The sequence below is a fragment of the Trichechus manatus genome, unplaced genomic scaffold, assembly GCF_000243295.1.
Source record: "Trichechus manatus latirostris isolate Lorelei unplaced genomic scaffold, TriManLat1.0 scaffold00007, whole genome shotgun sequence".
Lineage (NCBI taxonomy): Eukaryota > Metazoa > Chordata > Mammalia > Sirenia > Trichechidae > Trichechus > Trichechus manatus.
Window position 1 is genome coordinate 26,709,275 of NW_004443943.1, and position 16,258 is coordinate 26,725,532.

A 16,258-nucleotide genomic window follows, 5' to 3' on the forward strand; every position below is an offset into this window, starting at 1 on the left:
GAAATGGTCCTCTGGGATTTCAGAAGAATTGGTCACCTGGTCTTGCTATGGGACAACATCAATGGTGGGACGTTTCAGCGTTTCCATCATTCATTCAGAAATCTTCACTGAGCACTGACTGTACTGCAGGCTCTGTGCTAGACTCTGGAGACAGAGTGGCCAACCAGCAGAACCAGCCTCTGGGTGCAGTGTGGCCTGGCATGGAGCCTCTGGACCTAGATCAGAGTCCAGAATCTGAAAACCTCACTGACCACCACTGGATATATGTGCAACCGCATCCATTTTCAGTAAGTTCTGATTCTTTAACGATGGCCTAGAGAGGGCTTTGAAGTCCCTGGGTGGCACAAGCGATTGAGCACTGGGCTACTAGCCCAGAAGTTGGCAGTGCATACCCACCCAGAGGTACCTTGGAAGACAGCCCTGGCAATCTGCTTCTGAAAAGTCACAGACATGAAAATCCTATGGAGCACAGTTCTAATCTGAAACACGTGGGATTGCCATCAGTTGGAATTGACTCAATGGCAACTGGTGGAGGGCTTACCCCTGGAACAGACAGGGACCAAACTGAATTGTTCTGAATATGTTTACAGTTAAATATGTCCCAGATAATAAAATAGGAGGAATGCTCCAGCTGATTTGAAAGCAGGGGCAAAGCCTTTCTGAAGTGATGCTCCAGGCACTGTGGGTTTCAGGCAGGGATTCACTGGGGCTGCTTCTTCTCCACTTTTGTTTTTCTTGTGGCCGGGGGCTGCACTTTCTTTGGGAAGACTCTGCCTCCGTGCCCCTTGTTGGGAACTCTTCTCGTAGGGGTTGCTTGAGGAACACTTCTCTTGAGATGAAAGTCCACCTGGAAGGGAAAGAGAAGTTAGGAGAGCAGAGTCATTTTTCTGCTTCCTGGAGCTGAAATTGGGGGGAGCCAGTTTGGACCTTCTTTTGCCATAGTTCCAGGTTCTGAGGGCAAAGGACTAGGGAGAATTATTATAGCAACAATCCAGGTAGCAGTGGTGTTGTCATATAAAAAAAAACAAACCAAACCCATTACTGTCAAGTTAATTCCGACTCATAGTGACCCTACTGTCAGATAAACTTGGCTAATATTCCCCCAAATATGGTATACAATCACTGGTGCTACATGAGGTCTACGAGATGAACTGAATATACATTTATTTTATATGTGTTACTTTGTTGTTAGGTGCCGTCGAGTTGGTTCCGACTCACAGCGACCCTACGTACAGCAGAATGAAACACTGCCCAGTACTGTGCCATCCTCACAATCGTTGTTATGCTTCAGCCCATTGTTGCAGCCACTGTGTCAGCCCATCTCGTTGAAGGTTTTCCTCTTTTACGCTGACCCTGTACCTTACCAAGCATGATGTCCTTCTCCTGGGACTGATCTCTCCTGACAACATGTACAAAGTATGTTAAGATGTAGTTTCACAATCCTTCCTTCTAAGGAGCGTTCTGGTTGTACTTCTTCCAAGACAGAGCTGTTTGTTCTTTTCGCAGTTCATGGTGTATTCAGTATTCTTTGCCAACACCACAATTCGAAGGCATCAATTCTTCTTCAGTTGTTATAAAACAATTATATCTAGCACATCAAATCATGATTTCCCCAATATTATTGCTTAGGCCAGAGCTATGATTGATTGTGCCATAATAACCTGCTTTATGCTGACTGTGTGAATCCTAGGTTCGTGCTCGGGCAAGCCAGTGAATGTCTCACACCTTCAGAATGAATCCTTAATTGTTTGGGGATATAGATAGTGGAGATGATATAGATTACTAGGACGGATTCTTAAACTCTCGATGTCCATGCATCCTTCTGAGTGATACATTAAAACTTCCCTTCGGTGATAGCATACAGATTCAGCTTGCTGGCCTGTGGCCTGGAGTCCCTGCTCAGTGCTGTCTGCCACTGGCCTGGGGCATCACAGCAGGGCCTTCACTTGGCGCAGTGGCCCGGAGATGTGCAGATGCTTTTAGCTGGTTGAAGTGGGGCATATTCTGGGCATGGGGAAGCTGCATAACCACCCCATGAGTGAATGGAGAGGGAGTGGCACAGTGACCACATTCCCCTGGGGCACCCCTGGCTTTCAGGCACTTGGAACAGCTTGAGCTGCTGAAGCCAGCTGAGAGCAGAAAAACATGTGACAGTGAGGCCTCTGCGTGGAGGTGATTTCCTGCCCCTTCCACAAAAATCCATAATCAGTTTTCCTGCTAGTTTCCCAAAGGGGGAAAGAATCAGAACCGATTGCACTGTTTCCTTAGAATAAAGAGATCTTGAAAAGAAAAAGGAGCCCTGGTGAAACAATAGGAGCCCTGGTGGCGCAATGATTAAAGTACTTGGCTGCTTACTAAAGGGTTGCTGGTTTGAACCCACCAGTCACCCTATGGGAGAAAGATGTGGCAATCTGCTTCCGTAAAGATTTATAGCCTTGGAAATCCTAGGGGGCAGTCCTACCTTGTCCTATAGGGTTGCTGTGAGTTGGAATCGACTCCATGGCAGTGGGTTTGAGTTTTTTTTTTTGGTGGTGCAACAGTTAAGCACTCTGGCTGCGAATTGAAAGGTCGACCATTCGGACCCACCCGGCAGCTGTTCGAGAGAAAGACATGGCAATCTGCTCTCATAAATATTACAGCCTAGAAAACCCTATGGGGCAGTTCCACTCTGTTGCATGGGGTTGCTATGAGGCAAAATCGACTTGACGGCACCTAACAACAACAGGAAAGAAAAAAGAAGAGAGACAACAAAATGAGAAAAGAACAGAGGAAAATGAAAATAACCGTGGCATCTGGAAAGCTGTGGGGAAAAGCAAAGAGAACATTGGACACTGAGAGATAGAGTCTAAATTATAACACAAAAAACTCTGGTTCAACAATGCTTTTCTTTTTCTTTCCCCAGCCAGATGGGTATGTGCTTTAGAATGCAAAGGGAGATCAATAAACAGATTCCTAGTTGTTACTGTGTCTGGAAATTGCATCCAAATGATAGATTTTCCCCTCAGAGTAACGTTTGTTGTAATGAAGGGTTATGTTAATTTACTTACAAGAAATGTGACAAGGGAGGTGAAATCTTTCCAAATAGAATAACTGTGTTGCTCAAGAGGATTTGCAGTTGTTTGAATTTGGCACAGAATAGACTTACTTGTAATGTAAGACTTACACATGAAGTTGTCTACCAGTCACTTGATTTTAGGGTAGATGAGGAGCAGAAGGATAATGATTTGAAAAGAGAGATAGGGGATGAATTGGTTGGGAAACTGGAATTAGGCAACAGGCTGGAATGGAAGTGACTCTTTTCTTCTTGAATCTGCAACTAGAAGTAATTCATAATATGTAGGGGACGTAGGTTTACATCGTGCCTCCCCCTACTTACTCACTGGGTGGCGTTGGAAAACTTTCATCCTTCCAGTTTCAGTTTCCTCTACCACAAATGGGGAACTTACATCTACCTTACAGCTTGTTGTGAAGGTTAAATGAGATAATTCTGTAAAGGTCTCATATAGTATCTGACGCATAGTAACTATTCAATAAATAGTATATTTAAAAAGACAAGCTGCTTTGATTTTTGACCTGATTGCATTGAGTTAAGAGGGAAAGGAGGAGGGTCAGCTAAGCTCTAGGGCTGTACAGAGAAGGAAAGGACAGAGTAAGGAGGCTCTAGGAGAGTGACTTTGGGAAATCAGGTATGTAGATGCTCATTAAAGAGGACTGCCTCGTTACTCTTTCCTCGTTTGAGAAAGATGAGCATGAGTGTCCGTGATCTCTGAGACTCTTAGCTCTAAGATCCTAATCTAATACAGCCAAAACTCAAAAGGCCCAGGTTGTATATCAAAGAAACTTTTTGCTTCTCATTTTATCCATAAAAGATAGCCGTGGAGAGCTGGATATTGGAGAGAACGTGGCTCTTTGCTGCAGTGTGAGTAGAAGGCAAGGCTGTCTGGGCACAATGGGCAGCAGAAGGGGTAGGAGAGCGCCCTCTGGTGATAGTACTTGCTGATGGCACAGAAGAGTGCAAGCTATGGGAGCCCGTGTACCTGGGCAGGGTCTCTGGGATTTACAAAATAACATTTGTTGAGCACTTTCTATGGTCAGTCACTGCTTTGTATACACTCTCTTAAACCTCCTATGAAGAAGATATTATTATCACCAATTTACAGAGGAAGAAACTACGGATGAGAGAGATTAGGTAATTTATCCAAGATCCGTAGACAAATTAGTTGGATTTTGAACCAGAGATTGTGCTTTCTATCACTATGCTATGTTAAACAGAAGAAAGAAGAAAAGCCAAGAGGAAGTGGGGAAGGACATAATAGGAGAGGACAGAAGACAAATTAGGATATGAGAGCAATTAATTTTAAAAAAAGTCAAAGAAGAAAGCTTGGCAAAGATTAGAATTATGCAATCAGTTGTTTAAGACTTTTGTATAAGTGACCTTTATGGCGTTCTGAAACAGCCTAACTCACCAGTTTTGGTTCTGCAGGACCCACGGTCACACTCACTGTCTCTGGGTCAAACCCGGGTGCTGAGGCAGTGACGGTGTAGGTACCCGGAAGCAGCAGCCGAAAGTAATCACCATGATCACCTGAAAGTTACAAGGATACAACTTAGTCTGTTAATTAGAAAGCTGCCCCAAATGGACCTTGATATGAAAAAGGATCTAGGGGTTTCAGCTGACCACAAGCCTGGTTTTACTGAATAGCATGATAAAACTGGTTAAGATCAAAAACAGTTGTAGGCTCTGTTCATAGGAGTATGGGCCTCTGTTTCAATGTTTGAAAAGATACTGTGAAGAAATGATGTCTACCTAAAGAAATAAGAATGAGAACTAAGAGTGAAAATTGCAGGGAGGCAGATTTTGCTTAACAGAAGCAAAAATATGGTGGCAAATAGAGCTACCAAAAAAGAAATGGACTGCCTTATGAAATGGTGAGCACACAGCAGAGACGGAATCGGGGCCCCCTGTGAAGCCACAGTTATATTGTACTTAACCTGTATTCATGGATGTGGCAGCCCTGGGTTGGACCACCTGCTGTCCAGTGCATTGTATGTGGGTAATTTCATATTCAGTGGGAGGAGTGGACTAAGGATCTGATTTTGAGAATTGTATTTTTAATATTCCTTCCATCATCTTCAAAACTGTGTCAAAGGGAGAATAAAGTTCAAAGGAAACACTATGTGTTTTCTCCATGGTTCTGTTCATGGCAGAGATGTAGCATTTTGGATAATGACTTTCTAGCCCTTTAGAATCAATTGTGATGTTGCCTTTAAATTTTCTTTTAAGCAAATAGCAATGAATAATTGAAATAAATGCAATAAAGAATGAGAGACAATAATGAGGAAGTCTCCTTTCTGCCCTTTATTGAATGTCTATAATTTACTTCAAATACTTAAGCAAAGGCAGTGTGTTATTACGCATATGTTGGATAGTTTAAGTTACACCCCAGGGGTTGTCATTTTCTTAATTGGGGGTTCACACCCAGGAATGATTAGCTGAATGGTGTGTCAGAAAGGCCCTACTCCAAGGGCTTCAGTTATCTTTATTACTAATAACACTAGATGCTTTGCTAAGTAGCATAATGAATGTTAGCAATGGGTTTTCACTGGTGGAATTAGTGGTTTGTTAATTTAGCATAATGTGTGTTGGACGTGGGCTCTTGTTGGTGAAATTAGTGGTATTCAATACATGTTGATTGGCTCGAGTGTTTCAGAGATATTTCCCAACCTTGCGTGAATGTTGTTGTTGTTCTTAGGTGCTATCAAGTTGATTCCGACTCATAGCGGCCCTATGAATAACGTAACAAAACATGAAGAACAACATAAAGAAAACAAAATCCTCACAACTAGACCAATAAGCAACATCATGAGAAACAGAAAATATTGAAGTTGTCGAGGATTTCATTTCACTTGGATCCACAACCAACGCCCATGGAAGCAGCAGTCAATAAATCAAATGACCTATTGCATCAGGCAAATCTGCTACAAAAGATCTTTGCATGAACAAGGTATAAGAATCTAGCAAACCCAGTAGTCTGTGCACTTAGAGATGGTGTCCAAGGTTTGATCCCTAAACAGTCCTTGGGCCCAGTCATTGGGTTGGAGGATTCTGGTTGTTTGATGTGTGGCTCTGAGGCTACAGAGTTCTGCCTTTACAATATTGTTGGCTTTTCCTTGAATGAACCTTTCATGCTAGATGTGTTAGGATAACCTTAAAGAACATAAAGCTGAGCTTTCATCAAGTTTAAACAGATTGTATGAGCTGTTAGATGCCTGCATGGTTACAAATATTTGTGTGGTGGGCCCATAAAACAAAATGAGACTAAATGGGTATATCAGCCCAGGGACAAGGATGAGAAGGCAGGAGGGGACAGGAAAGCTGGTAATGGGGAACCCAAGGTCAAGAAGGGGAGAGTGTTGACATTCCATGGGATTGGGTACCAATGTCACAAAACAATATGTGTATTATTTAATCAGAAACTAGTTTGCTCTGTAAATCTTCATCTAAAGTACAATTAAAAAAAAATTTATGTAGTAACATTTGTCTGAGCCTTGCTGGTACTGAAGTTGTGGGGAGGTAGGCAAATCTCACCAACCCCTAACCGTCGGTCACTGGTGGCTACTGCTGTACATTAAAAAAAGAAAAAGAAAAATTAAGAAACCAAAAAAACCCAAGAATTGTGCATGATCAGATTGGGCTGGGTCAGTCTGCAGCACCATTCTGTCATAAGATATTCTGTACCCTTCTGGGAGACAGGTTCCTGGTTGTCCACCATTAATCTCACCCCGCAGCAAGCTTATAGAATGAATCTTGCTAACTTTTCCCTGAATGGTGGTGTAGCCAAATACCTGAGTCAGGGACAAGATTAAAGATCAGTTTTACAATCCTTCTCTTTTTTAACCCATTTCAGACCAGTATGGGAGCTATTAACAGCCTCCAGCCCAGAAATACCTCCTGACCAAGTTGTATGTGGCAGTCACTCTCAATAATGAGAGAAGTCACATTTACATAAGTCTTTCCTGGTGCTGGAATCTCTGGGGGTGCAAACGTTAACCAACTGAAATGTTGGAGGTTTGAGGCCACCCACAGATGCCTCGGAAGAAAGGCCTGGTGATCTACTTCCAAAATATCAACCATTGAAAACCCTATGGGGGGAAGAACAACTCAGAAAAAGAGGGTGAGAATAGTTGGAACTAGAAGAATGTAATCAATGTCACTGAAATGTACGTGTAGAAATTGTTGAATTGGTGTATGTTCTGCTGTGTACATTCCCAACAACAAAATTAAAATAAATTAATTTAAAAAAACAACTCTATGGAGCACAGTTCTGCTCTGACACAGATGGGGTCACCTGGAGTCAGAGTCAACTCAGTGGCTACTGGTTTTGGTTTTTGCCTCTCAGGGATTACTTGCTTCAAAAGCAAGAGATTTTTCTTCAGAAGTGAGAGATGTTTTGGTTGCCTGATCCAGCCTATTAATTTACTGTCCCTGTTTCTATTACCCTTCCTCCCTCCAGCCCTCCCACCTCCAATGTCCTTGACATTCCTGCTAGTCTCACTGGCTTACAAATTGGCCTCCTAATATTGCTGAGGAAGATGAGGGAGTGAAAGCATCCTTCCTACCGCACTAAGCAGTGGCCACCTACCTGAAGTGACATCATGGTTAATCCCACTGATGGAAATGACAGCACCTGCTAGATTGTTATAATTCTCATCAAGCACCATTCCCTTGATGCCCTGGTGAACCTGTAGGAAAAAATTTATAGTATATAGTTATGAACATAAAATATTTGTAGTGTTTTAGAGTCCCCAAAGCCCTTTCCCATGTGTTTCCACATTTATCTTCAAAAAGATTATGGTAATAGCTCCTTAACTGGTCTCTCTGCTTCCCTGCCCCCATCCCATAATGTTGTCTCAATAGAGTAGCCCGAGTGAGTCTGTTGAAACCTAAATCGAGTCATGTCAGCCTTCTGCTCAAAACTCATCTCAGAGCAAAAGCTAAAGTCCCTATGAGGGTCTATGAAGCTCAAGTCCCTTATTAGTTCTCTGATTGCATCTCCTACTACCCTCTCCCTTGTTGTTAGCTGCTGTTGAGTCTCTCCCAACTCATGGCAACCTCATGCACAACGGGATCCGACCATTGTGATCCATAGGGTTTTCACTGGCTGATTTAGGGTTTTCACTGACTGGTTTTTCAGAAGTAGATCATCAGGGCCTTTCTTCCTAGTCTGTCTTAGTCTGGAAGCTGTGCTGAAACATGTTCAGGATTACAGCAACACACAAGGCTCCATTGACAGACAAGTGGTGGCATTGGCTGGAATTGAACTCTGTTCCCCAATTGCCCTCACCCTCTCCCTTCCTCAGGCAATTGTTCCAGCCACACTCATCTCCTTGCCTTTCTACTGCTGTTGTGTCCCTGCTGGGAACACTTTTTTCCTAGATACCTGCATGATTCTCTCTCTCACCTCCTTTAAGTCTTTATTTAAAGGCCTTCTCGGTAAGGCCTTCATAGCATTTCTCATCTTCTAACACGCTATATAATTTATCATTTTGTTTATGGTCCATCTCCTCACTAGAATATAAACTCCATATGGCCAAGGATTTTTGTTTGTTTGTTTACTCATCATCCCCATCATATAGTACATTGCCTGCAGACCGTGCCTATAGTACAATACCTGGGGCTCCACAAACATTTGTTGAATGTATGAATGTCATTGGCAAAAAAAGTCCAGGTCTGTTGAATTGAGTCAGAACAAATGTCAGATGTGAGCCACACAAAAAATCTTGCCTGATACTTGGAAAACACTTCTTTTTTATAACCATAAAAATTAAAAATGATATTTTTACCTGTTCCAAGAATTGGATCAGGGCCTCTCGATTACCCAACCACTCGCGCTGTAACTCTTCTTGGCGGGGAAACTTGTTGCAACTCAATTCCAGCGTGATCTCAAAGCAGTTGGTGTGGAGATAATTAAAGTCTTGCATGCCTAGGGGAAAGCGGCAGACTTGTACAACCAGGTTCCCACTCAATGCCCCACCTCATCTCTCTTCAATCACGATTTCTTCACTACTTCATCACCTTCTATTTTACCTCTTGACCTCTACTTCTTTTTCTCCTCCATAAAATCTTTACCCAATTTCCCAGTTCCATGTCTTTCTCTGTTTCCATTTTTCTCTCCTCATAAGTGTTCATTTTATTGTCTACAGCCTCTACCTTTCTTCCATTTCATGACTTAAATTCACTTCTTGTCCCTCTTATCACTCCCAAAGTCTGTTTATTCGTTGTGCCTCAGTATTAGACTAGGCAGATGTACTGCTCTCCGGGGAATGATTTCCTCTTTGGACTATGATGTTCTTCAGTCCTGAGAGGTTAGAGGTAGATAAATACCTTGCTTTCACATCCCTCCTACCTGAGAACACAACACTAATCTGAAAACGGTTATCTCACACAAATAGAATCCTGAAGACACAGAAGACAGATATATTTTTCTTCCACCAAATGCTTGCCTGCTCCTATATTCTATAATCATAGTGTTCATTATTGAATATGTTTCTGATTAAAGGGAGTTTATACCACAGACTCATCTGGGTTATCAACTACTCATTTAGTCAGTGTTCACCTGCTCTTTAAGCTGATGCGTACTAGCAGCTATTCCAGAAACAATGGGGAAAGTTGGAAAACAATGACAGCCTGTTACATTGGTTCTCAAACTTCAGAAGAATCACCTGGAAGCCTTGTTAAAACACATATTTCTGGGCCTTTCAGAGGTGTATCTAAGGTATAGCAGGTATGCAACGTGCTCTGGCACCACTTGAAGGGGTGGGGAGGGCACTGAGCAGTTTCTATTAACCATTGCAGTTTCCATCGCCAGCTGTGAGAGACCATTCAGCAAGTTAAAATTAATACTTTCATATTTGAGAGCCTCCATGGGTCAAGGCAGACTATAATCTTGCTCTGCTGAGTGCAGAAAGAGAAGAAACTGAAAAAAAAATGACTTCACATCACAGACCAATTTTCATCAGTGCAAGCAAGGAAGGTGTAGCTGTGATTTTCATGTAGTGCAATAATGTGTTAAGTGAAAGATTAACGATCTTGACTTGTATTTTTGAGCTCATATTATGGAAAAGTTATCAAAAAGATGGGTGTCGGATATTTGGACAGGGGCGCAGAGGCATAGTGAGGGGGAGTAGAGGTGAGCACTTGCCCCGGGGGCAAGTCCGATGGAGCGGCTGACAAGGCACAGGATGACATTCCAAGGCGCCACAAAAATAAAAGGTGTCTGACTGAGGCAGCCCGAGAAGAAGGGGGAAGGCATTTCTGCGGATGCATCACCGCTATCCACAGCTATTCATCTTGAAATGGGGTTGGGGGCAATTTACAGATTGCCCCTGGGCACTCATTACCCTCCCTACGCCTTAGCAGTGGTGCAATTTCAGTGCTTGCCATAGGCGCTGTTTTCTGTATATACACCTCTGGGCCCTTAGCCCCAGCGTTTCTGAATCAGGAAGTCTGGGGTGGGGTCTGAGAATTTGCATGTCTAACACATTTCCAGGTGATGTTGATGATGCTGTTACCAAGATCACACTCTTGGAACAATTACTTTGATTAGCTTAATGATCTTGGAATTGTATCACTGGAGACCTAGTTAATTTAGGGTAGTGATTCTCAGTGGAGGATGGGCCATGCTTGCCCAGAGGGGTTTTTATCTAAATCTAGAGTCAGGAGAGGGAAAGGAAAAAAAAAAAAAGGGAACAAGTGTAGTGTAGTTTGAAAAAGTATATTTGATACTATAAACTTTTTTGGGAGGGGAAGCCTATTGATTTTCTAATACAAATTAAAGAAAATAAGTTCAACAAAATCTTGCCTGGTGTTCAAGTGAGTTTTGAGCTGCAAGTGGTCTACCACCTTCCTAGTACGTGGTAACTCCTTAACCTTACTCCTCCTTGCTCTGCACAAGACCAACCTTGTCATCAACTCAGTCCTCACTAGTGAGCTTTTTGCCACCTGAGCTGTGACCAGATTAGACTTGAGAGGATAGGGAAAGAAAAGATGCTACGAGATGATTCCTGAAAGCACCTGCCTGCTGCTTCAGCCTTTTCCCCATCCTTAGGTTCACCTGGGAAGGTTCCTAAACAAACATTCTATCTAGACCCTCAGTGATGAGGAAGAGCAAGAGAAGAGAGAGAGTAGCCTCCTTCCAGGAGTTTCTGCTCTTTCAGGCTACATATCAAGGGCCAGCATCCATGGTAAGCTCCTGCTGGTGGGTAGATGGGCCGGCAGGCAGGTTAAGGAGAGCACGTATCAGGGGAACTGGTTGTGCCCAGCCAGCTCCTCTGCTCATCTGTTGCTACGTGAGACACATCTCTATGCTACAGAAAAAATTTTAAAACTAACATTTACAAACTTGGCATTTCCAAACACATTGTGTGCAGTGTTTTATTTAATCCAATATCAAATTTTTGAGGTATTATTATTCTTAATGTACAGATGAGGAAACCAAAGCACAAAGAGGTTAAATAATTGGCCCAAAGTCACAAGACTGCTAAATGGGCAATCCAGGTTTTAACCCAGACAATATATCCTCAGAGCTCACACTGTCAACCACTTGGCTACACGATTTCTCTCCTATTCCCTAATCTCCTGTGGAAACTGCCAGTTTTAAAGGACCACAAGGTATCCCTACCCTAGTTTTAAAGGATCACAAAACTTAAAAAACCAGACCAGTTGCTATCAAGTCTATTTCGACTCATGGTGACCCCATGTGGATCAGAATAGAACTGTGTTCCATATGGTTTTCAATGGCTATGATCTTTTGGAAGAAGATTGCCAGGACTTTCTTCCAAGGCACCTCTGGGTAGATTTGAATTGCCAACGTTTTGGTTAATAGTCAAGTGCTTAACCATTTGCACTACCCGGGGATTCCATTAAAGTGACATTAAATACCAACCTGAGACTCTTCCCTTTTTCAGATCTGTATTTGAATGCATTGCTACACGTTTGTTAGTTTGTCTTACCGTGGTGGCGTGCGTGTTTCTGTGATGCTGGAAGCTATACCACCAGTACTTCAAATACCAGCAGGGCTACCCATGGTGAACAGGTTTCATCTTAGCTTCCAGATTAAGATAGACTAGGAAGAAGGACCAGTAATCTACTTCTAAAAACATTGGCCAATGAAAACCTTGTGAACAACAACAGAACATTGTCTGATATAGAGCCAGAAGATGAGCCGCTCAGGTTGGAAGGCACTCAAAATATGAGTGGGAAAGAGTTGCCTCCTCAAAGTAGAGTTGACCTTAATGACATAGATGGAGTCAAGCTTTCGGGACTTTCACTTGCTGATGTGGCATGACTCAAAAGGAGAAGAAACAGCTGCAAACATCCATTAATAACCGGAACATGGAATGTATGAAGTTTGAATCTAGGAAAATTGGAAGTCATCAAAAATGAAATGGAGCATATAAAGATTGATATCCTGGGCATAAGTGAGCTAAAATGGTCTGGTGTTGGCCATTTTGAATAGGACAATCATATGGTCTACTATGGCAGGAATGACAAATTGAAGAGGAATGGTGTCCCACTCATTGTCAAAAAGAACATTTCAACATCTATCCTGAAGTACAATGCTGTCAGTGATAGGGTAATATCCATACACCTACAAGGAAGACCAGTTAATACAACTATTATTCGAATTTACGCACCAACCACTAAGGCCAAAGATGAGATTGAAGACTTTTACCAACTTCTGCAATCTGAAATTGATCAAACATGCAATCAAGATGCACTGATAACTACTGGTGTTTGGAATGTGAAAGTTGGAAACGAAGAAGGATCCGTAGTTGGAAAATATGGCTTGGTGACAGAAACAACACTGGCGATTTCATGTTAGAATTTTTAAGACCGACTTATTTATTGCAAACACCAGTTTTTCAACTATACATGTGTACCTTGCTGGATATAATACACAGATACCAAATCAACTACATCTGTGGAAAGAGACAATGGAGAAGCTAAATATCAGTCAGAACGGCCAGGGGCCGACTGTGGAACAGACCATCAACTGCTCACGTGCAAATTCAAGTTGAAACTGAAGAAAATTAAAACAAGTCCACAAGAGCCAAAGTACAACCTTGAGTATATCCCACCTGAATTTAGAGACCATGTCAAGAATAGATTTAATGCATTGAATACTAAAGACTGAAGACCAGACAAGTTGTGGGATGACATCAAGGACATCATACATAAAGAAAACAGAAGGTCATTAAAAAGACAGGAAAGAAAGAAAAGACTAAAATGGATGTCAGAAAAGACTGAAACTTGCTCTTGAACATACAGCAGCTAAAGCAAATGGAAGAAATGATGAAGTAAGAGAGCTGAAGAGAAGATTTCAAAGGGAAGCTCAAGAAGGCAAAGCAAAGTATTATAATGCGTATAAATGTGTAAAGGCCTGGAGTTAGGAAACCAAAAGGGAAGAACACGCTCAGCATTTCTCAAGCTGAAAGAACTGAAGCAAAAATTCAGGCCTCGAATTGCAATACTGAAGGATTCTGTTGGCAAATATTGAATGACGCAGGAAGCATCAAAAGATGATGAAAGGAATACACAGCATCGCTGTACCAAAAAGAATTGGTCAACATTCAACCATTTCAGGAGGCAGCATATGATAAGGAACTGATGGTACTAAAGGAAGCAGTCCAAGCTGCACTGAAGGCACTGGCAAAAAAACAAGGCTCCAGGAATTGACGAAATACTAATTGAGATGTTTCAACAAACAGATGCAACATTGGAAGCACTCACTAATCTGTGCCAAGAAATTTGGAAGACAGCTAGGTGGCCAATCGACTGGAAGAGATTCATATTTGTGTCCATTGCAAAGAAAGGTGACCCAACAGAATGCAGAAATTATCAAACAATACCATTAATATCACACGCAAGTAAAATTTTGCTGAAGATAATTTAGAAACGGTTGCAGCAGTACATCAACAGGGAGCTGCCAGAAATTCAAGCCAGATTCAGAAGAAGACATGGAATAAAGGATATCATTGCTGATGTCAGATGGATCTTGGCTGAAAGCGGACAATACCAGAAAGATGTTTACCTGTGGTTTACTGACTACACAAAGGCATTTGACTGTGTGGATAACGACAAGTTATGGGTAACATTGAGAAGAATGAGAATTCCAGAAAACTGAACCTGTACATAGACCAAGAGGCAGTTGTTTGAACAGAACAAGAGGATACTGAATGGTTTAAAATCAGGAAAGGTGTGCGTTAGTTAGGTCTGTATCCTTTCACTATACTTATTCAGTCTGTATGCTGAGCAAATAATCTGAGAAGCTGGACTATATGAAGAATGGGGCATTAAGATTGGAGAAAGACTCATTAACAATCTGTGATATGCAGATGACACAACATTGCTTACTGAAAGTGAAGAGGACTTGAGGCACTTACTGATGAAGATCAAAGGCTACAGTCTTCAATATGGATTACACTTCCAACATAAAGAACAAAAATCCTCACAACTGGACCAGTAAGTGACATCATGATAGAGAAAAGATTGATTAAAGTTGTCAAAGATTTCATTTTACTTGGATCCACAATCAATGCCCATGGAAGCAGCAGTCGAGAAATCAAACGACATATTGCATTGGGCAAATCTGTTGCAAAAGACATATTTAAAATGTTAAAAAGCAAAGACGTCACTTTGAGGACTAAGGTATGCCTAACCGAAGCTGTGGTATTTTTAATCACTTCATATGCATGTGAAAGCTGGACAATAAATAAGGAAGACCAAAGAAGAATTGATGCCTTTGAATTACGGTGCTGGCGAAGAATAATGAATATACTATGGACTGCCAGAAGAATGAATAAATCTGTCTCGGGAAAAGTACAGCCAGAATGCTCCTTAGAAGCGAGTACAGCAAGACTTCGTTCGTCTCACGTACTTTGAACATGTAATCAGGAGGGACCAGTCCCCGGAGAAGGACATCATACTTTGTAAAGTAGAGGGTCAAGAGGGTCAGTGAAAAAGAGGATGACCCTCAATGAGTTGATTGACACAGTGGCTGCAGCAATGGGCTTAAACATAGCAATGACTGTAGGGATGGTGCAGGACTGGGCAGTGTTCCATTCTGTTGTATGTAGGATCTCTGTGACTTGGAACTGACTCGACGGCACCTAACAACAACAACTTGAATGCAAAATTCTACGGTATTCCTATCCTTTCCCTGAGAAAACTGGGAATATCATAGGAGAAATGAGCACTATTCAACTTCAGCTTGCAGCTGAAATAATAAGCAATTCCCTGGACCGTCCTTACCCTTGCTGAGCGAATACCAGGAAGCCCCATTGGTGATGCCATCTGGGAAGTAATCCCCACAGTTCCAACCTTGGTACATCCATCCATGTGCGTAGGAGTAGACCTTGGCTAGCTGTAGGAAAAGCAGGCAGTGAATCACCTCGAGTATTCCCGACTTCTATGGCAAAGCTGGAATTCTGAACTTGGGTGAAGACAAGAAGCCCACCAGGTATAAGCAAGTGACTATTTATTTTAATGAAAGAAAATACCAGCAGAAATCAAAAGGTGGAGTGTGTGTGGGTAAGTATAGTGGACTAAAGTTAGGAGACCTGGATTCTAATTTTTCTATTACCTTGGATCTAGGATTTTCACGTGCAAAGTGAGGAGTAAGACTAAAACACCAAAAACCAGTTGCCACCGAGTCAATTCTGACTCATGGGACCCCGTGTGTTTCCGAGTAGAATTGCGCTCCACAGAGTTTTCCATGGCTGTGATCTTTCAGAAGCAAATTGCCAGGGCTTCCTTCTGAGGTCCCTCTGAGTGGATTTGAATTACTAACCTTTTAGATAGTAGCGAAGTGCTTAGCTGTTTGCATCACCCAGGGACTCGTTTGAACTATTATTTATATCTTTTTCATGTGCATGGTCTATTTTTTCATTATAAAAGTAATATATAGTCATGTTACCATAAAATTGTAATTTCGACCAAAGGAAAATTCTCATCTAATGGCACTAGCTTACCACTAGCATTGTTAGTTAATTGGCATATCTTGATTGTCTGTATCTTAAGTAGTTTTTATATCATGATAATTGTGCTGTAACACCTTCCTTTTTATTAACTTTTTAGTGAATTTAAGGCTTATTTACATTATATTTATATACATTATAATTTTATATATATATAATTTAATATAATTTACTTGGTTGTAAGCTCCTAATAAGAAGGCAGTATTTTCATTTTTTTTTT

General features: G+C 41.8%; 1 protein-coding gene across 1 annotated transcript in view; it reads right to left on the minus strand.

Annotated features, from left to right (window-relative positions):
* Positions 1-700: 700 nt before the first annotated feature.
* The window catches only part of CPN1 (carboxypeptidase N subunit 1), a 29,661-nt gene continuing 14,103 nt past the window's right edge, over positions 701-16,258 (minus strand). The window contains exons 5-9 of the mRNA XM_004370026.2: positions 15,314-15,425; positions 8,845-8,984; positions 7,644-7,743; positions 4,467-4,585; positions 701-847 (exon numbers count right to left, since the gene is read on the minus strand). Of these exons, the coding sequence (XP_004370083.1) occupies positions 701-847; positions 4,467-4,585; positions 7,644-7,743; positions 8,845-8,984; positions 15,314-15,425 (618 nt within the window). The remainder of the gene's footprint in view (positions 848-4,466; positions 4,586-7,643; positions 7,744-8,844; positions 8,985-15,313; positions 15,426-16,258) is intronic.